We start from the raw sequence: 22,460 nt of genomic DNA, 5'->3' as shown, positions 1-22,460 counted from the left end.
GTGAAAAAGGCATTGCATTTGATAGGATGCTGTAAAGGAAACACTTTGATACAATTAAGGCACAGGATATTAAAGGGAATTTGACAACATGGACAGGAGCTTGGTAATGGTAGGCAACAGAGAGTAATGGTTAATGGATCAAAAACAAGAAATGCTGGAATCACTCAGCAGGTCTGGCAGCATCTGTGGAAAGAGAAGCAGAGTTAACGTTTCGGGTCAGTGACCCTTCTTCGAAACTTTGCTTTTATCTTAATGGTTAATGGATGTTTTTCTGACTGGAGTGATGTAAATGCTGGTGTCAATTAGGGGTCAGTTTTGAAACCATTGTTCTCAGTATATATAGATGATCTGGACTTCAGTAGGGGACACACTATCAGAACTTGCAGGCAAAAAAAGTTTGGAGCCCAGTTAAGTAAAGCAATTACAAGAGACTGCAGACCAATTAGTAGATTCGGCAGAAAGATGATAAAGGTGGAGAAATATGAGGTGATAGAATTTGTTAAGAGTGAAGAGAGGAAATATACGCCGATTGTTAAAATTTTTAATAGCAGAGAAACTTGTGAGTTCAGATACGTAATTCTTCAAAAGTGTGAAGACTAATTTGATAAAGCTGTTTTTAGAAAAAAAATCAAGCGCATTAATTTAGGATTTTTGGATTTATAGATAAGATTCTGGAGTACAAAAGGAAGTGGTGATGCTAGATCGATAAATCATTGGTTAGGACACAGTTCGAATATTGTGTTCAGTTTTGGATACCTTAGTTCAGGAAGGAGTCTAAGGCTGTGAAGAAGGTGCAAAAGAGACACACTAAAATGTTACCAAGGTTGAGAGCTTTCAGTTGGAAGAGACTAGCAAAACTAGGCCTCTTTTCATTAGAACAAAGTAGATTGGGAGGAGATCTAATATGAGAGGTTTGAAAAAATTAAATCAGGAGCAAGTACTGTTGCTCTCACATTCAGGCAGAGATTTGCCCTTGCGTATAAGATCAGGCTTGGGAGCTCAAATCTTTCCAATCGTTCTATGGTGCCAGTGTGCAAGCTTACTGCTTGCTCTGCCACCCCATTAAAATTGGTCCCATTAAAACACCTGTTTATTTTTCCGTTCTGAGTCACAGTCCAGCCTGATTGTTCTCTCCATAGCTGCTGAGTGACCTGCTGTTTGCTCCCAGCACTTGCAGTGTTTGTTTTTGCAGCTTTGATAATTTATAATCTTCTGTTACAGAAAATGGTGGAGGAGGTCAGGAAGGCCCTTGACTATGGAGAGTCTGATGAGGTACTCAGCACTGGGTTTAAACTGAGGATAACACGAAAAGACATTGGCACTCTGTGTAATTACAACTGGCTAAATGATGAGGTACATGTCACTTTAACATATTCCTTTTTATTTTAATATATTTTCTGCTCTTACTTAGGTCCTCACTATTCCCACACCCATTTTCTCCCTGCTTCTGAAAGCTCTGACATTGCCCTGCCTTCCATTTGTCACAACAAAATCTGGCGGCCCTGATTCAAGTCACAATGCCTCCTGCTCTGGACTTTCACGTTATCCTATTCACCATCGAAAAGTACACTTCCCCTTTAAGAGGCTACAGGTCCCCTTTAAGTAGCAGCCGTTCTGCCAGATTTACCACCCTCCCAATTGATGAGTTACTTATAGAACGCTTGATTTGAGAGGGCTTGTCACTTATCTTTAAAATAGGTCTGACCCTGAAGCTGGGACAGGGCCCCTGCCAACTGCATAAAGTGGAGAGTGCAGCTGCTTTGCCCGGCACCTGCCTGATCAATGCTGCAGATGAAATTTGACCATCGAGTGTAGAAAGCCAAAAACCACATGAATGAATCTAGCTACTGTGTCAATGGGCTATTTGGCCATGGGGACCAACATGGCCGAGCCCGATTTTGTTTTTTGTTTTAACTTGGCATCTGCACATGTATTTTTCAACAGTCACTAGATGTGATCAGAACAGGAGCCCAGTACACCGAGTACAATTACAGCACCCTTGCTGAGATCAACTGATTTGGTATACACCAGGAATGAAGCCTGAGGTGTTGTGTGTATATGACTGTTACCAAATGAGTCAGTGGTGATAAAATATTTAAAGAGATACATCTTCAATATAAAGCATCAGATTTCCCGTGTGGGAGTTTATTTCATAAAATATCAGTGGCTTGCTAAATAATTCTCTGTGCATTGCAGTGTTGTTGAAGCCTGCTTTGTTAACTCAAAATTTGCATTAAATACATCCACTGGAATATGTTGAGAGAATGGTGGCTACAGGCAGCAGCAAACCTAGGGGCTGCACTGCATTTATTTAAAGGTTGAAAAACCATGTCAAGGACAACAAAGTGCTGGAAAAATGGAAGAGAAGCCAATGTACTTCACAGGAAAGTCAAGTACAACAGCTAATAAATTTGTGCCATAATAACAGTAAGTTAAGTTCATCTATAGTTTGTGTCACAATGAATGCTGCCATATCCCACGCCTGTGATCCTTGACATTTAATTGCATGCCCCTGGATAAGGCCTTATCCTTGAGTACTGGCATTGTCTTTCACTATTCCTGAGTGAAATACACCCCTAAATGTATGTTTTATACTCTTGTACCGATGAGTATATCTCTGTGCCCAATGGGCTGAATGGCCTACTCCTGTTCCTATGTTCCCTCCTTTCTTGTAGGTGCTGGCACATGCTGCAGTATAGTTCCAGGAGCATGGGTATTCTGTGGTACTTCCCCCACAGAGCCATTTTTAAGGCATTAGTCTAGGCAGTGGATTGTCAGCAGGCTACTCAGCCATGAGAGCATCACAACTGATCTTGATTCTGTACTCTTCTTACATTTATACAGACCTGCTCAGGTGTGCAGAGCCCATTTGTAGCCCTCCTGTTGTGTCAGTCCCAAGGTCAGAAGAGGATCTACTGCACAAGGCTAGAAGGATGAATTGTGTACACTAGTTGTTCTGGTCCACACTGGACAGAGTCACCACCTTCAGTAGAAGAGGAGTAGGGGGGAAATGAAGGATGTGGGGCCTTATATTCCTGGCTTCTCTATCTATGAATGGTGTACAGATTGGAGAGAGCTGAGCTTTTAACAATTTTCTGCGAATATTTTGTAGGTGATTAACTTCTACATGTGTTTAATTATGGAAAGAAGTAAAGAGGCCTGTTTTCCCAGAGTTTATGCATTCAATACTTTCTTCTATCTGAAATTGCATACTGGAGGTTACCGGACAGTAAAGCAATGGACCAAAGGAATCGATTTATTTGAAAAAGACCTCATACTGGTACCGGTACATTTAGGAGTCCATTGGTGTTTGACGGTAAGCTAGTATTTCCTACAGAGCTCGTGTTTACTGTACACCTATTCTGGGTCCCACTTATTAACATTTTGTTGCATGCTCATTTACATGGCCTGGTACATAAAGGATGAAACATAGTGCTGTAGTGAGTTACACAGACCATGTGCAATCCTTGATCGATGCTGACTTAGCTAATCCAAGACAGCAACTGAAGTGCCACAGGTGGCCTCTGCACCCCCGGGCTCAAAGGAGAAAAGACAGCCTAATCCGGTGACCACTGATAGTTATCCAGGAGTGCATACTAGAAAGGGCGAGTGTGTGAATGTTTAGTGATGACAGGATTGACCCTGTGCAGTTGAATATCAGTTGTATCTTTAGGCTCAGAAATGAAGAACAGCTGCTTGGAAAGGCAACTGGCACTCAGACAAGTTAATCCTGTGAGAATGTTGTGACCATTTTACAATCTGTTACATTGTGTGTACATATTTGTCATCATCCCCTGCTGTGGAGATCCCCTCTACACAAAAGTACAAGTTTGCAGTTCTTCAACAAATTTGCTTTTTTCTGTTAATTATGAATTTATAGCTTTTATGTTTGCAATTTAGTAGCACTCGCTGTATTTTGACTAGCTTGACCAGAGCTGCTTTTTAAGAAACATTACAGACTAACTGAATAACAACTATGACTTGCATTTCTATAGTACCCTTAACATAGTAAAACCAAACTGCACAACAGAAGAGAGGTGTGGTTTGATGTATTTAAGGCAGCAGAGAATCTGATGTTGGATAATGTGTCTTGGTTACAAGCACAGGTTGTGACTTTGGTTTGGGTCATTTTGATTTTCTGGGAGGGGCAGGAGCCCGATTGGAGAGATTCAAAGAGGGAGATGGAAAAAAGTAACGACGGATCTGGAAAGTTACCGTACTAAAGGGTTGTCCAACCATTTCACATGGGGGGCCACATTACAGTTTTTGTCTTACATAGGGGGCTGCTGAGACAATTTTGGAAAGATGAAGACATTAAAAATTAATCTTACTATCAATGAAACCAACAAAGGTGCATTTTTGTGAAGAAGCTTTAAATGGGAAAATTTATTGATGTATTTTCTCATCACTATGTTGGACACTGATTTAGTGAGATACCTAGAACTTTTTTGCTTGCACAAGTAGTCAGTATTTGCCCACACACCTCTTGTACTGTTGAGGAGTATTCCAGATAGATGTCCATCTATCAGGAGTGGTCTTGCTCCCTCCTTCCTCTCTCTCTCCCGGTGTCTCTCTCTCTCTCTCTCCCGGTGTCTCTCTCTCCCGGTCTCTCTCTCTCTCTCTCCCTGTCTCCCATCTCTTTCTCTCTCTTCCCCTCTCTCCCTCCCTTCCTCCCTCCCTGTGTTGTTCCCCCCCCCCCCCCCCACGTCTGTGTTGTAGCGATGTGCAGTTTTCAGGATAGATGTCCTCCTCTCTTTCCCCCCTCCCTCTCTTTCCCCCCCTCTCTCTCTTTCCCCCCTCTCTCTCTTTCCCCCTCTCTCTCTTTCCCCCTCTCTCTCTTTCCCCCTCTCTCTCTTTCCCCCCTCCCTCTCTTTCCCCCCTCCCTCTCTTTCCCCCCTCCCTCCCCCCTCCCTCTCTTCCCCCCTCCCTCTCTTTCCCCCCTCCCTCTCTTCCCCCTCCCTCTCTTCCCCCCTCCCTCTCTTTCCCCCTCCCTCTCTTCCCCCTCCCTCTCTTTCCCCCCTCCCTCTCTTCCCCCTCCCTCTCTTCCCCCCTCTCTCTCTTTCCCCCCTCTCTCTCTTTCCCCCCTCTCTCTCTTCCCCCCTCTCTCTCTTCCCCCCTCTCTCTCTTTCCCCCCTCTCTCTCTTTCCCCCCTCTCTCTCTTTCCCCCCTCTCTCTCTTTCCCCCCTCTCTCTCTTCCCCCTCTCTCTCTTCCCCCCTCTCTCTCTTTCCCCCCTCTCTCTCTTCCCCCCTCTCTCTCTTCCCCCCTCCCTCTCTTTCCCCCCTCTCTCTCTTTCCCCCCTCTCTCTCTTTCCCCCTCTCTCTCTTTCCCCCTTCTCTCTCTTTCCCCCCTCTCTCTCTTCCCCCCTCTCTCTCTTTCCCCCCTCTCTCTCTTTCCCCCCTCTCTCTCTTTCCCCCCTCTCTCTCTTTCCCCCCTCTCTCTCTTTCCCCCCTCTCTCTCTTTCCCCCCTCTCTCTCTTTCCCCCCTCTCTCTCTTTCCCCCCTCTCTCTCTTTCCCCCCTCTCTCTCTTTCCCCCCTCTCTCTCTTTCCCCCTCTCTCTCTTTCCCCCTCTCTCTCTTTCCCCCTCTCTCTCTTTCCCCCTCTCTCTCTTTCCCCCCTCTCTCTCTTCCCCCCTCTCTCTCTTTCCCCCCTCTCTCTCTTTCCCCCCTCTCTCTCTTTCCCCCCTCTCTCTCTTTCCCCCCTCTCTCTCTTTCCCCCCTCTCTCTCTTTCCCCCCTCTCTCTCTTCCCCCCTCTCTCTCTTTCCCCCCCCTCTCTCTTTCCCCCCTCTCTCTCTTTCCCCCCTCTCTCTCTTTCCCCCCTCTCTCTCTTTCCCCCCTCTCTCTCTTTCCCCCCTCTCTCTCTTTCCCCCCTCTCTCTCTTTCCCCCTCTCTCTCTTTCCCCCCCCTCTCTTTCCCCCCACTCTCTCTTCCCCCCCACTCTCTCTTCCCCCCCCACTCTCTCTTCCCCCCCCACTCTCTCTTCCCCCCCCACTCTCTCTTCCCCCCCCACTCTCTCTTCCCCCCCCACTCTCTCTTCCCCCCCCACTCTCTCTTCCCCCCCCACTCTCTCTTCCCCCCCCACTCTCTCTTCCCCCCCACTCTCTCTTCCCCCCCCACTCTCTCTTCCCCCCCCCACTCTCTCTTCCCCCCCCACTCTCTCTTCCCCCCCCACTCTCTCTTCCCCCCCCACTCTCTCTTCCCCCCCCACTCTCTCTTCCCCCCCCACTCTCTCTTCCCCCCCCACTCTCTCTTCCCCCCCCCACTCTCTCTTCCCCCCCCCACTCTCTCTTCCCCCCCCCACTCTCTCTTCCCCCCCCACTCTCTCTTCCCCCCCCACTCTCTCTTCCCCCCCCACTCTCTCTTCCCCCCCCACTCTCTCTTCCCCCCCCCACTCTCTCTTTCCCCCCCCCCACTCTCTCTTCCCCCCCCACTCTCTCTTCCCCCCCCCCACTCTCTCTTCCCCCCCCCACTCTCTCTTCCCCCCCCCACTCTCTCTTCCCCCCCCCACTCTCTCTTCCCCCCCCCACTCTCTCTTCCCCCCCCCCACTCTCTCTTTCCCCCCCCCCACTCTCTCTTCCCCCCCCACTCTCTCTTCCCCCCCCACTCTCTCTTCCCCCCCCTCTCTCTCTTCCCCCCCCTCTCTCTCTTCCCCCCCCCCTCTCTCTCTTCCCCCCCCACTCTCTCTTCCCCCCCCCCACTCTCTCTTTCCCCCCCCCACTCTCTCTTCCCCCCCCCACTCTCTCTTCCCCCCCCCACTCTCTCTTTCCCCCCCCCACTCTCTCTTCCCCCCCCACTCTCTCTTCCCCCCCCTCTCTCTCTTCCCCCCCCCTCTCTCTCTTCCCCCCCCTCGCTCTCTTCCCCCCCCCTCGCTCTCTTCCCCCCCCCTCGCTCTCTTCCCCCCTCGCTCTCTTCCCCCCTCGCTCTCTTCCCCCCTCGCTCTCTTCCCCCCTCGCTCTCTTCCCCCCTCGCTCTCTTCCCCCCTCGCTCTCTTCCCCCCTCGCTCTCTTCCCCCCTCGCTCTCTTCCCCCCTCGCTCTCTTCCCCCCTCGCTCTCTTCCCCCCTCGCTCTCTTCCCCCCTCGCTCTCTTCCCCCCTCGCTCTCTTCCCCCCTCGCTCTCTTCCCCCCTCGCTCTCTTCCCCCCTCGCTCTCTTCCCCCCTCGCTCTCTCCCCCCCTCGCTCTCTTCCCCCCTCGCTCTCTTCCCCCCTCGCTCTCTTCCCCCCTCGCTCTCTTCCCCCCTCGCTCTCTTCCCCCCTCGCTCTCTTCCCCCCTCGCTCTCTTCCCCCCTCGCTCTCTTCCCCCCTCGCTCTCTTCCCCCCTCGCTCTCTTCCCCCCTCGCTCTCTTCCCCCCTCGCTCTCTTCCCCCCTCGCTCTCTTCCCCCCTCGCTCTCTTCCCCCTCGCTCTCTTCCCCCCTCGCTCTCTTCCCCCCTCGCTCTCTTCCCCCCTCGCTCTCTTCCCCCCTCGCTCTCTACCCCCCTCGCTCTCTTCCCCCCTCGCTCTCTTCCCCCCTCTCTCTCTTCCCCCCTCGCTCTCTTCCCCCCTCGCTCTCTTCCCCCCTCGCTCTCTTCCCCCCTCGCTCTCTTCCCCCCTCGCTCTCTTCCCCCCTCGCTCTCTTCCCCCCTCGCTCTCTTCCCCCCTCGCTCTCTTCCCCCCTCGCTCTCTTCCCCCTCGCTCTCTTCCCCCCTCGCTCTCTTCCCCCCCCGCTCTCTTCCCCCCCCGCTCTCTTCCCCCCCCGCTCTCTTCCCCCCCCGCTCTCTTCCCCCCTCGCTCTCTTCCCCCCTCGCTCTCTTCCCCCCCTTCGCTCTCTTCCCCCCCTTCGCTCTCTTCCCCCCCTTCGCTCTCTTCCCCCCCTTCGCTCTCTTCCCCCCCTTCGCTCTCTTCCCCCCCTTCGCTCTCTTCCCCCCCTTCGCTCTCTTCCCCCCCTTCGCTCTCTTCCCCCCCTTCGCTCTCTTCCCCCCCTTCGCTCTCTTCCCCCCCTTCGCTCTCTTCCCCCCCTTCGCTCTCTTCCCCCCCTTCGCTCTCTTCCCCCCCCTTCGCTCTCTTCTCTCTTTCCCCTTTTCTCTCTTCTCTCTTTCCCCTTTTCTCTCTTCTCTCTTTCCCCTTCTCTCTCTTCTCTCTTTCCCCCTCTCTCTCTTTTCCCCCCTCGCTCTCTTCCCCCCTCGCTCTCTTCCCCCCTCGCTCTCTTCCCCCCTCGCTCTCTTCCCCCCCTTCGCTCTCTTCCCCCCCCTTCGCTCTCTTCCCCCCTCGCTCTCTTCCCCCCCTTCGCTCTCTTCCCCCCCTTCGCTCTCTTCCCCCCCCTTCGCTCTCTTCCCCCCTTCGCTCTCTTCCCCCCCTTTCGCTCTCTTCCCCCCCCTTCGCTCTCTTCCCCCTCTCTCTCTCTTCTCTCTTTCCCCTTTTCTCTCTTCTCTCTTTCCCCTTTTCTCTCTTCTCTCTTTCCCCTTCTCTCTCTTCTCTCTTTCCCCCTCTCTCTCTTTTCCCCCCTCTCTCTCTTTTCCCCCCTCTCTCTCTCTTTCCCCCCCCTCTCTCTGTGCCCCCTCTCTCTGTGTGCCCTATAGTAATAATGTAATAAAGGTTAATGTTCTAATTACTCCAGACTACAGAATCTCTCTAAGCTAGACTAACTAAGGTGGCAATATACTAAACAAACATACAACAGTTACAATACATTCAAGGACTTTGGATAGAGAAGAGTGGTTGAAGATAGGATGGTAGTTTGTGAGGAGAGGGTGGTCGTGAATGTTTTTTGGGGGTTTTTTTTAGGAATATTGGGATGAATGAGAATATCCAAAGCTTAGAAGAGGCATTCCTCCATTTTCTAATTTTAGTTTGAAAAACTATAATTTCTGTTGCTGTCTGCCACTTGGTACTTGCCTGTTCTTATATAGTGACCTGGCATTTACCTCAGAGTGCATTGGTAAGTAGGGATGACTTAAACTGTGGGCTGAAACTACAAATAAAGTGAACAGAATATCTCACTGAAGAGGTTGCGGGGGTGGAGGGGCGACATGATAGAGGTTTACAAAGTTATGAGCGGCATGGACAGAGTGGATAGTCAGAAGCTTTATCCCAGGGTGGAAGAGTCAGTTACTAGGGGACATAGGTTTAAGGTGCGAGGGGCAAAGTTTAGAGGGGATGTGCGTGGCTAGTTTTTTAAAAAGAGGGTGATGAGTGCCTGGAACTTGCTGCCAGGGGAGGTGGTGGAAGCAGATACGATAGCGACGTTTAACAGACATCTTGACAAATATATGAATAGGAAGGGAATAGAGGGATACGGTCCGCGGAAGTGCAGAAGGTGTTAGTTTAGGCAGGCATCAAGATCGGCGCAGGCTTGGAGGGCTGAATGGCCTGTTTCTGTGCTGTACTGTTCTTTGTTCTTTGTGTGTTTTCCTGTCATGTCACCTATGGGAATTGTCTTTGTGACTAAACTACCATTAAATCTTGGTGTATGTATAAGTGCACAAAATTTTGTTTCACTCAATATTTTGTGCATTGGGAATGACACATGCAATTGTACACTTGCACAAGGCAAAATAGATCTCATCCGTGAGCTGCAGATGTTTGCAGAAGGAGGCTAATCACATCGTATTTCCTAGCAGAAAGGATCAATCGAGCTGTCAGTAGGACAGTAAACTAGTAAGACGGGAAGGATCTGGTGAAAATAATCTAAGTCTGAAAAAAGAAATTGAAGGTGAGAGTAAAAGTCAGAGCAAGGCTCAAGCGTAACAAATGATCGGGGAATAAAAATACATTTATGGATCAGAAGTATAAAATGACTATTAAAGTAAAAGGAACAACAACTGAAGATGAATTAAATTACCTGTACAGCAATGTACATAGCACGGCCGGACATAGTAATGGGAAATGAACCAGAACCGATAAGGGAAGTAAGTGTATGGAAATACTTGAGCAATAGTGATCACAACATAATAGCATTTAAGATAAAAATTGAGATGGATGCAAGTAAGACAAACACCAAAGCAATAAATTAGAAAAAAGCTGATTTTAAAGGGATGAGAATGGAACAAAGGAAAATAAACTGGAAAATTTTACTAGCGAACAGCAATGGAAAACGTTTATATCATAAGGAATATGCGCAGGAGTAGGCCATTCAGCCCCTTGGGCCTACTCCGCCATTCAATAAGATCATGGCTGATCTGATTGTGGCCTTAACTCCACTTTCCTGCCTGTTCCCCATAACCCTTGACCCCCTTGTGGATCAAAAATCTGTCTAACTCAGCCTTGAATATATTCAATGACCCAGCCTCGAATGCTGTCTGGGGAAGAGAATTCCAAAGATTAATGACTCTCTGAGAGAATAAATTCCTCCTCATCTCCGCCTTAAAAGGGATACCCCTTATTTTGAAACTATGCCCCTAGTTCTAGATTCCCCTAAGAGGGGCAACATCCTCTCAGCATCTGTCCTGTCAAGCCCCCTCAGAATCCTATGTTTCAATATGATCAACTCTTACTTTTCTAAACTCCAATGATTATAGGCCCAACCTGCTCAATCTTTCCTCATAAGAGAACCCCTTCATCCCAGGAATCAGCCTAGTGAACCTTCTCTGAACTGTTAGTAATGCAAATATATCCTTCCTCCAGTAAAGAGACCAGTACTGTAGGTGTGGTCTCACCAACTCAAGACTTCCTTCTTTTATACTCCAACCCCTTGCAATAAATGTCAACATTCCATTTGCCTTTCTAACTACTTGCTGTACCTGCATGCTAACTTTTTGTGATTCATGTACAAGGACACCCAGGTCCCTCTGTACCGCAGCATTCTGCAGTCTCTCTCCATTTAATTAATATGCTTTTCTATTCTTCCTGCCAAAGTGGACAACTTCACATTTTCCCACATTATACTCCATCTGCCAAATTTTTGCCCACTTACTTATACTATCAATATCTCTTTGCAGACACTTTTTGTCCACCTCACAACTTGCATTCCGACCTGCCTATCTTTGTATTATCTGCAAACTTGGCTTCAATATACTCGGTCTCTTCATCCAAGTCATTAATGTAGATCGTAAATGGTTGAGGCCCCAGCACTGATCCTTTTGGCACTCCACTAGTTACTGTTTGCCAGCCTGAAAATGCCTCATTTATCTCAACTCTCTGTTTCCTGTTAGTTAGCCAAACCTTTATCCATGCTAATATATTACCCTAACACCATGAGCTCTTATCTTGTATCATAACCTTTTAGTGGCACCTTATGGAATGCCTTTTGGAAATCCAAATGCACTACATCTGCTGGTTCCCCTTTATCCATCCTGCTTGTTGCATCCTCAAAGAACTTTAATAAATTTGTGAAATAAGATTTTCCTTTCATAAAACCATTTTGACTCTGCCTGATTGTATTGTGATTTTCTAAATATCCTTCTACTACTTCCTTAATCGTGGATTCTAGCATTTTCTATTTTTGTTTTCTTATTCTTTCATGGGATGTGGACGTCACTGGCAAGGCCAGCATTTGTTGCCCATCCCTAATTGCCCTTGAACTGTGTGGCTTGTGCAGCCATTTCAGAGGGCAATTAAGAGTCAACCACATTGCTGTGGGTCTGGAGTCACATATAGGCCAGACCAGGTAAGGACAGCAGATTTCTTTCCCCAGAGGACATTAGTGAACCAGATGGGTTTTTACAACAATCGGTGATAGTTTCTTGGCACCATTACTGAGATTAGCTTTCAATTCCAGATTTTTATTAACGAATTGAATTTAATTCCACCGGCTGCCATGGTGGGATTTGAACCCATGTCCCCAGGGCATTAGCCTGGGCCTCTGGATTATTAGTCTAGTGACATTAACACTATGCCAACATCTCCCCCCAATGACAGATGTTGTGTTAACTGGCCTATAGTTTCCTGCTTTCTGTTGCCCTCCTTTCTTGATTAGAGCTGTTACATTTGGAGTTTTCCAATCCAATGGGACCTTTCCAGAATCTAGGGAATTTTGGAAGATTGCAACTAATGCATCCATTATGTCTGCAGCCACTTCTTTTAAGACCCTAGGATGCAGACCATCAGGTCCAGGGAACTTGTCAGCCTTTAGTCTCATTAGTTTTCCTAGTAATTTTTCTCTGGTGATAGTGATCGTTCTAAGTTTCTCCATCCCTTTTGCCTCTTGATTTTCTACCATTCTTGGGATGCTTTTTGTGTCTTCTACTGTGAAGACAGATACATAATACTTGTTCAAAGTCTCTGCCGTTTCCTTGTTTCCTATTATTCATTCCCCAGTCTCATCCTCTAAGGGACAAATGTTTACTTTAGCTACTGTGTTTTGATATAGTTGTAGAAACTTTTAATGTCTGTTTTTATATTTTTTTCCAGTTAACTCGCATACTCTAATTTTCCCTCTTTTTTTTGTAGTCATCCTCCGCTGGTTCTTGATAAGCAAGGGGGTGGAAGATTATCGGGGGTAGGTGGAAATGTGGAGTAATCAGTTCAGCCATGCACTTATTGAATGGCGGAGCAGGCTCGAGGGGTCGAGTGGCCTAATCCTGCTCCTAGTTCGTATGTTCATATGGTTTCTAAAATGTTCCCAATCTTCTGGCCTACCACTAATCTTTGCAGCATTGAATGCCTTTTCTTTCAATTTGATACCACAATTAACTTTCTGAGTTAGCCATGGAAGGTGCATCCTTCTGATAGTCTTTCTTGCTTAATGGTATATATCTTTGTTGAGAGTTATGAAATATCTCCTTAAATGTCTGTCACAGGTTCTCTATTGTCTTAACTTTCAACTTATTTTCCCAGTCCACTTTAGCCAACTCTGTCTTCATACCCATGTAATTGCCTTTATTTACGTTTGACTCTAGTTTCAGACTTATATTTCTCATCCACAAACTGAATGTGAAATTCTTTCATATTACGATCGCTCTTGCCGAGAGGATCCTTTACTGTGAGGTCATTTATTAATCTTGTCTCATTACGCATTACCAGGTCTAAAATAGCCTGCTCTCAGGTTGGTTCCAGAGCGTATTGTTCTAAAAGCCTGTCCCTAATACACTCTATGAACTCATCCTCCAGGCTACCTTTGCCAATTTAATTAGTCCAATCTATATGAAGATTAAAATTGCCCAAGATTATTGGAGCACCTTTCCTACAAGCCTCCATTATTTCTAGATTTATATTCTGTCCTACAGTGTAGCAACTGTCAGGAGGCCTATAAACTACTCCCACCAGTGACTTCTTTCTTTTGCTATTTTTTATCTCCACCCAAACTGATTCTACATCTTGATCTTCTGAGCCAAGCTCATTTCTCACTACGGTACTGATCTCATCCTTTATTAACAAAATTTAAAACTGTGATCAATAGAGTCCAAGAGAAATATATACCACAAAAAAGCAAGAACAAACTAGCCAGTAATGGATTAATAAAGAAATAATGGCAATATTGAAACTGAAGAAAAACACATATGCTAAGTACACAGCCAACAAAGGAGATGATAATGAAAGGGAATTTAAAAAAAGAAAAAAAAACAAAGTACACAGTTGAGGTTTAAGGTAGTTACTGAGACTGGCAGAAGATGGTAAGTAGTGTTCAACAAGGATCGGTGCTGCGATCACTGTTGGTCACTATTCACTATTTACATGAACAATTTGGACTCGCGAATTGCAAGTGCAATCTCAAAATTTGCAGGCAACACCAAGTTGGGGGATTGTAATAAAATATAGGAAGACATTAATAAACTTGCGAATGGATCTGTAATTACCAAATTAACTTCAGTATAGATCAGTATGAGGTGATACATTTTGGTACGAAGAATAAGGAGGACACATGCTCCTTGGAAAATAAGCGCCTAAATGGGGCAGAGGAACAGAGAGATCCTGGGGTACAGATAAGCACATCGCTAAAAGTAGTGACATAGATTAATAAGAGCATTTTTTTTTAATTGGGATCGTTTCTTGACAGATAGAATTGAAAAGTAGAGAAGCTATGTTAATATATAAAACCTTAGTTAGATCACATTTGGAGTACTGTGAATACTATGGTCTCCATATTAATAAAAGGATATAGAAGCACTAGAGAAGGTGCAAAAAAAGTTCACTAGAATGATACCAAAACGGAGATTATACCTATCAGGAGAACAGACTGACGAGTGGCCTGATAGAAGTCTTTTAAGATTATGAAAGTGTTTGATAGGGTAGATGTAGATCAGGTGTTTTCACTTGCAGACATGATCAGAACTTAGGACCATAAATATATGATTGTCACTAAGAAATCCAATGGGGAATGCAGGAGAAAGGTCTTTACCCAGAGAATAATTAGACTGTGGAATTCGCTACCCCAAATTGAAGTGAACAGCACAGATGCATTTCAGGAGAAGCTAGGTAAGTGCAGGAGGGAGAAAGGAAGAGAGGACATGACAATAGGAATAGGTGAAGAAGGATGGGAGGTTGCTCGTGTGGCGCATAACAGCGGCTTGAATCTGGTGGGTCAAATGGCCTGTTCCCTTGTCGTACTGTGTCATAGCATGCATTTGCTGGAACAATCCAAAACTAATACCACTGTCCTGATCTCTCTCTCTCTGGTCCTTTATGTTGTTGTGCTTCAAATACTTTTCCTGAATTATTGTAAGAGGTGTAATGGGTTTTGCCCAATGTAATGAGGCCTCCCATGCTCTAACAACGCCAAATGAATGGAGTCACTTAATTTCAGATTTCAAAAGTATATATTTTCAGTCATTAAAAGAAAGGGTGACTGGGTATTCTATATGATTAGATACTGGAATTTTACCTTCAGGTTGCAGATAGAAGGCTCCTTTGCTGTCTATAAAGGACTTATGGGAAATTGGTTTGGGGGGGCTGGAGGGTCTTGTTCCATGTCCTAGTGGGTTTGAGTGCAGAACTGTTTTTAATTTCACATGAATTGGCAAACTTGGGCTACAAAATAGCTGGTGTGAGAAAGCGATACATTTCACATTGATTTCTTAGGAGTGTCATTAAGAGTTTGGGAATAAGGCACATTATTGGGGCAGACTGGTCTGAGCTTTTCTCTATATCTAATCAGTGCTGTATGTGCCCCCTCGTGCTCTGAAAGGCTATGGACCAAGTAGTTGGGAGTCGATTGGGTGGCTAGTTTTTTCGGCCAGCACAGACACAGTGGGCTGAATGGCCTCCTTCTGTGCTGTAATTTTTCTATGGTTCAGTAGAGTGAGAAGGGGAACACCCATCTCACATATTTGTTAATACCTGTTTTCTCAAAACTTTCATATTCTGAGTGTTCGACTATTAGAATTTAGGTGGGGTCTGTAATTATTAATCCATTTGAAAAAGGGTCCTTAAATCAGGAAAGTTTGAGAACCACTAATGTAGAACATTAGAATTATAGTAGTACCAGCTTAGTTACCCATATACTTGCATTCTTATGTGCCAACTGATTTTTCTTTTTGATTTTTCATCTGTCGCCCTTGACATGCTCACTCTGTATTGGTATACAGTTCCATGGGAGCCCTCAAGTACCTCGCCAATTAGTTATTCTCAATGTCAGCTTGATTGTGCCGGTCAATTGACTTCTACCAATGGGACCATCACTTCCAAACCCAATCCTGAACTGCTTTCTGTTGTTTTTTACTTCTTTCCCTTTCTCTCTTTTGTTCTCTTTCTCACATGTGCACAACTCCTTTCCAGGAAGGATCACTGGATCCTTGTTTTCCCCCTCCCCCTCCCAAGTCCAAGAACATTGAGGCCAATTGCAGCACCTGTACTGCCACCCTGGCAGAGATCAGCTTGTTCAGCCCCAGCAGGATCGAATCTTTGACCTTCTGGTTCTGTCTGGCTCAGTACCCTGCTGGGTGTTGCAGTTAGCTGTTGAGCTATCAGGAGGACCTAGTGATATTTTTGTCATTACCCACTGACTAAATACTTGGATTCTGCAGCCTTTCACCAGCGGTCATAGATTTGATTCCAGGCTAGAATAAGGAGATGAAAGCATCAGAATCAGATCCTGGAGCCCCCCCGACACCTCCATCCCCACCCAAACTCCACCAAAAGGCAGTGAAAATGGGCAGAAACTTGAGATGGGAGAGTTTGTGAACTTCATGAAAGAAAAGCTGAAGCAAAGTAAGTCCTTCAATGTACAATTCAGTGTAAGATGAACAATGCCACTTAAAAGGTAAATTTTATTTAACAGGTCGCAGATTTAAGAAAGAAGTTGATTCTGCACCTTGATTCTATGGGTCAGTGGAATGATGATGTGTGCTGCACACTGCTGTAAGTACCTTGCTGTAATGGAATAGCTTCGTGTTTTGCTTCCTTTAGTCAAAATCAAGTTTGAGAGAAATCAGTAAAAGGCACCTGGCAAATTACAATTGTAAATAAAATATATCAAATAAAATAATAAATGGGCAATAAGTGAATGGTGTTGAAATAGCTTAAACTTAAAACTTAACTTAAAAGAAAACTGGGGTTCAAGAAGGCTTGATACCTGTCAAACCCATGCAGAGCCGCAATCACCAAAGCAATAACACTGTTGTCTTGGGTTCACATGATAGTTACGGATGGGGAAGGCCATTCAATCTATCCATAAAGCCTTTCCTTCCATTCCAATATTTATTTGGCGATTAAATAATTCTAGTGTTTTTCCTCCTAGGCCTCACCCAGAAACCCCATTCCACCTAGTGGATCATGCTTTGTGTGGAGGAGAACTTCCTGATACCAGTTTTAAATTTTCCTTTTATCTTGGAACAGCAGACTTCTTGACCTACTTTCAAAATTTAATTTGAAGTAACTCTCAGGATTTCTATATTATTTTTATCTTGTGTACTTCTGTAAGGTTACCTTCTTTCAAAGCTGAAAAACCCAAGTTTCTTCAGTCTTTATTCATAAATTAGACTTATAATACTAGGGCTCTGTCCTGCAGCTCTTCAATACTTGAATGTCTTCTTTGTGTCTTGATATTCAAAATTAGACACACACTATTCAAGATCTGGTCCTACTAGAGTACAATGTATTTTCAGCATAACTTGTACTCTTGTGATTTAGCCATGAATTCAGCATTCCTTTTACTTTGTTGGTTAATGCGTTGCATTGGTTTGATGTGATAATTATCATCCTACTAAGACCCTCCAGTTCTATTTGAAATTTCCCTTAGTTATTTCAACACCATTGCCCATTTTTGGATTGCGGGGATCTGGCCTCGGAGTCCATGATCGGAATCTGCGGGATTCAGGTAGGAAAATCACAGATTTTGGGAGTACTGTTTGGGGTACCAAGTAGGAAGAATGCAGACCCCAGGACTACTGTTTGGTAGGGGTCAGTTGGCGGGAAGTGGGTCAGGACTGCTGTTGAGGATTAGATAGGAGATATTGCAGACTTTGGAAGTACTGTTGGGGGTTCAAGAGTGCTGTGAGGGTGGGAGAGGAGGTGTTGGGGAGGGCTAGAAGGTCAGAGATGGGAGTGAGGTCAGAGATGTCAGGACCAGGAACAGCAGTGATTATGGTCTGTAGTTCATTTTTTTTAGTTTTGCCATGTGTATAGCATTGCTTTTTCCAGAAGCAATCAGCACTGGCGCTTGCTGCCTGAGAGCAAACCAAAGTTGCAACAGGGAGGCATTAGGCCCCTTATTTGCATATGCAAATGGCTAATGCCTGTTTCAGACATGAGTAAAGAACACCTCTTGTTTGTCATTTACCAAGATGGCCTCTGGTACAATTTATAACAGAAGTGTGCGTGTGGACATCAGGCACCAAACAGCACCCCAACAATGGGCTGTACCAATCTCAATTCTGTGCGCAGTGTTCCTCGTCTCTCCTGTGCTGTGCACAGATCAAGTAGTTTCTTTCCCCATGGAAAGAAGGTGGCTTAATTGGAAATTATTCACTCCAGGTTCCAGTTGTGCATTACCTCACAGCCAACTACATAACATTATTGGCAGAGCCTTGAGAACAGGCGCCTCCTTTGTCGATGTGGGCTTGCGACAAAAAAAAAACTGGAGTGAAAATTTAAAATAACTACCAAAAAACATACACGCTCAAAAGGTAAAAATTTTGTCGATTTGAGTGACATGTCAGGACCAGGAACAGCAGTGATTATGGTATGTACGTTTTTTTTAGTTTTGCCATGTGTATAGCATTGCTTTTTCCAGAATGATGCAGACCAGGATGGTCCCAGGTTCGACACACTAACTGTGATGAGTTAGCTGGAGTTGTAATTATTCTCGGCATACTTGAGCTATAGGATGGTGACTCGGTCAAGATTCCGATTCCTCACCACTTTCAGAGTGCCTCTGCTCGAATGTGTGTATATGTGAGTGAGGACTGCATTTGGCTTGTTGGTGATCCCACTTAGTCAAATGGCCTCACTGTCTTGACTCACACATGAAGAACGGGCACTGGGAAAGATGCTGATGACTGGGTGACTGGTGTTTGAAGAAGAGTCAGCAGAGCCTTGAGAAGAGGATGGGAAAAAAAATGGCAGAGAAAGGAAGAGGAGAGAAATGGTTTCAAAGAAGGAGAACAGAATTGCATCTTAGCACGTGCACTGCACCCTGAAATAGGGATAGGCTCAGAGGCTACTGCTCCTTCACCTTTTATTAGAACATTACAGCGCAGTACAGGCCCTTCGGCCCTCGATGTTGCGCCGACCTGTGAAACCATCTGACCTACACTATTCCATTTTCATCCATATGTCTATCCAATGACCACTTAAATGCCCTTAAAGTTGGCGAGTCTACTACTGTTGCAGGCAGGGCGTTCCACGCTCCTACTACTCTCTGAGTAAAGAAACTACCTCTAACATCTGTCCTATATCTATCACCCCTCAACTTAAAGCTATGTCCCCTCGTGTTTGCCATCACCATCCGAGGAAAAAGACTCTCACTATCCACCCTATCTAACCCTCTGATTATCTTATATGTCTCTCTTAAGTCACCTCTCCTCCTCTTCCTCTCCAATGAAAACAACCTCAAGTCCCTCAGCCTTTCCTCGGAAGACCTTCCCTCCATACCAGGCAACATCCTAGTAAATCTCCTCTGCACCCTTTCCAAAGCTTCCACATCCTTCCTATAATGCGGTGACCAGAACTGCATGCAATACTCCAGGTGCGGTCTCACCAGAGTATTGTACAGCTGCAGCATGACCTCGTGGCTCCGAAACTCGATCCCCCTACTAATAAAAGCTAACACACCATATGCCTTCTTAACAGCCCTATTAACCTGGGTAGCAACTTTCAGGGATTTATGTACCTGGACACCAAGATCTCTCTGTTCATCTACACTACCAAGAATCTTCCCATTAGCCCAGTACTCTGCATTCCTGTTACTCCTTCCAAAGTGAATCACCTCACACTTTTCCGCATTAAACTCCATTTGCCATCTCTCAGCACAGCTCTGCAGCCTATCTATGTCCCTCTGTACCCTACAACATCCTTCGGCACTATCCACAACTCCACCGACCTTCGTGTCATCCGCAAATTTACTAACCCACCCTTCTGCGCCCTCTTCCAGGTCATTTATAAAAATGACAAACAGCAGTGGCCCCAAAACAGATCCTTGCGGTACACCACTAGTAACTAAACTCCAGGATGAACATTTGCCATCAACCACCACCCTCTGTCTTCTTTCAGCTAGCCAATTTCTGATCCAAAGCTCTAAATCACCTTCAACCCCATGCTTCCGTACTTTCTGCAATAGCCTACCGTGGGGAACCTTATCAAACGCCTTACTGAAATCCATATACACCACATCCACGGCTTTACCCTCATCCACCTGTTTGGTCACCTTCTCAAAAAACTCAATAAGGTTTGTGAGGCACGACCTACCCTTCACAAAACCGTGCTGACTATCGCTAATGAACTTATTCTTTTCAAGATGATTATAAATCCTGTCTCTTATAACCTTTTCCAACATTTTACCCACAACCGAAGTAAGGCTCACAGGTCTATAATTACCAGGGCTGTCTCTACTCCCCTTCTTGAACAAGGGGACAACATTTGCTATCCTCCAGTCTTCCAGCACTATTCCTGTCGACAATGACGACATAAAGATCAAGGACAAAGGCTCTGCATTCTCCTCCCTGGCTTCCCAGAGAATCCTAGGATAAATCCCATCTGGCCCAGGGGACTTATCTATTTTCACACTTTCCAAAATTGCTAACACCTCCTCCTTGTGAACCTCAATCCCATCTAGCCTAGTAGTCTGAATCTCAGTATTCTCCTTGACAACATTTTCTTTCTCTACTGTAAATACTGACGAAAAATATTCATTTAACACTCCATCCATTTAGACATGATCGGTGTTGCTTATGCCACAATTATTAAGCGCCAGGTGAAGTCAGCTCATTCCATGGAGATGGTGTTTTTATGTCCAGTGCTGTTAGAGCATCATTTACGAATTTGTAGCTTCTGACTGTCTTGTCATGTTTGATTTTAGACGATACTTGCAAGAAGAAAGAAAAAGCAAGAAAGGCCAACACTTGGATTCCTCCGAGTGGGTTCTCCGCAGCATGAGATCACATGTAATTACAAGCATCTTACATTGTTATATTTCACAACAGGCTGCTTGAAGATTCACTTGGTTCTGGCAAAATGGAACTGAACCTTACAGAGGTACAGTGGCGCAGTGGTTAGCACCGCAGCCTCACAGCTCCAGTGACCCGGGTTCAATTCTGGGTACTGCCTGTGTGGAGTTTGCAAGTTCTCCCTGTGTCTGCGTGGGTTTTCGCCAGGTGCTCCGGTTTCCTCCCACAGCCAAAAGACTTGCAGGTTGATAGGTAAATTGGCCATTATAAATTGCCCCTAGTATAGGTAGGTGGTAGGGGAATATAGGGACAGGTGAAGATGTGGTAGGGATATAGGATTAGTGTAGGATTAGTATAAATGGGTGGTTGATGGTCGGCACAGACTCGGTGGGCCGAAGGGCCTGTTTCAGTGCTGTATCTCTAAATACTAAATACCAGATCCCAGGTTTGATTCTAAGCCCCCATAGCAGTAAGAGCACCACCCTTGGCTTCATTGACTCTGGTTAGTAAGTAGAAAAATCAACACTGGTTTATGGCTCTGATCAGTACCCAGTGACTTCTCCTGTGCACACCAGATTAGGACAAAAATGGATGCTGCCTGTGGATGCAAAGACTGCTAAGACTCACTCTGTGCCTGACACAAAGAATGACTACTTGGTTGTCGTACTTGGGGCTACCTGATGTCTGCAGAGCCATCATGGTTTCCATATCGTATCAATTTAGGAATGACCCACAGCCATTTTTAGTGCTATTGACATGCACTGAATATTGTTTTATGCATTGCCTATTTGTTCCACTCTTAAGTTTGCGGTTGTTAGTTGGTAAGTCACAGGAGTGCAGGGTGCTCGTGAGTTTGCTGCAGTTAAAACCAGTGTAACAGTTTACATCACACTTGCAGTTAACTGGATAGCTTGTGTGTAAAACTGCATTTGGAAACAAAAAGGGAAAATGCTGTGAAGAGAGCAGATGAAGAAAAAAGCTAGATGACCTTTCTGTTTACAGATGCTGACGGGCTGGCTGTCCATTTGCAGTATTTGACATTGTTATTTCAAATTCAGACCATTCCCAGATTTTGTTGTACTTAGGCATTTTGAAGAGAGGTACGGGTAGTTTTACAACTTGCACGAGCATGCAGATTACTTGGCCATTAGAGAAACTGCCTGATTTTCATCTCCATTGATTTCAATGGATATTAAAATCGGGTAATTTCTATAAAGGCTGGTATGCCAGTTCTACACCAGGGCAACAATTGAAAATCTATCCCATGCTGTTTACAGTGTGGCTCTTGGAATGCTCCCTTAAAATGCTTTGTTGGAATAACATCACTGAAATCCTATTATCAGGGAAGAAGTGGAGTGACAAGTGATATCCAAGCCTTGTTTCAACTGCTAATGAAATGGAAATCTTGCACAATAAGTAGGAATTATTGAGCAGAGGTAAAGGAAAACTGAAAGTGCTGGAAATCTGAAATAAAACAGACTGAGCATGCCAAAAAAATAAAAACAAACCATGTTTAAAAAAATAATTTTTGGCTTCTTTCTATTCTGACAGGAAGTCCCACAGCAGATGAATGGAAGTGACTGTGGGGTATTTGTGTGTAAATATGCTGATTACATTGCAAGAGATGAGCAAATTACCTTTACCCAGGTAGGAAATTATTCCTGTTTTTTTTTAAAAAGACTAAATTTTGTATTTATCATGGTGAATGGTATTAGTGTTAGGAAACTGAATATTTCCCACTTTGGCCTATCTGTACCCACATCAGATATCACAATGCTAGGTGCATAGTAGAGCTCCTTCCATTCACAATAACCACTGCCAACCTTGTCTCCAATCCCCGCTTCACCAGGCAGACATGTTTTCTGAACATACGAATTAGGAGCAGTAGTATGCCATTTGGCCCCTTGAGCCTGCTCTGCCATTCGATAAGATCATGGCTGATCTGATTGCGGCCTCAACTCTACTTTCCTGTCTACCTGCTGTAACTTTGACTCCCTTGTCAATCAAGAA

General features: G+C 45.4%; 1 protein-coding gene across 1 annotated transcript in view; it reads left to right on the top strand.

The window, feature by feature from the left end:
- LOC137372335 (sentrin-specific protease 2-like) overlaps positions 1-22,460 on the top strand; it is a 115,636-nt gene that overhangs the window by 72,148 nt on the left and 21,028 nt on the right. The window contains exons 13-17 of the mRNA XM_068036197.1: positions 1,222-1,353; positions 3,113-3,316; positions 16,127-16,206; positions 20,363-20,447; positions 22,002-22,097. Coding sequence (XP_067892298.1) covers positions 1,222-1,353; positions 3,113-3,316; positions 16,127-16,206; positions 20,363-20,447; positions 22,002-22,097 — 597 coding nt within the window. The remainder of the gene's footprint in view (positions 1-1,221; positions 1,354-3,112; positions 3,317-16,126; positions 16,207-20,362; positions 20,448-22,001; positions 22,098-22,460) is intronic.

The sequence above is a fragment of the Heterodontus francisci genome, chromosome 7, assembly GCF_036365525.1.
Source record: "Heterodontus francisci isolate sHetFra1 chromosome 7, sHetFra1.hap1, whole genome shotgun sequence".
Classification (NCBI taxonomy): Eukaryota; Metazoa; Chordata; class Chondrichthyes; order Heterodontiformes; family Heterodontidae; genus Heterodontus; species Heterodontus francisci.
Note: the sequence above shows the minus strand (reverse complement) of the source record. Positions and strands in the feature narration are given on the sequence as shown.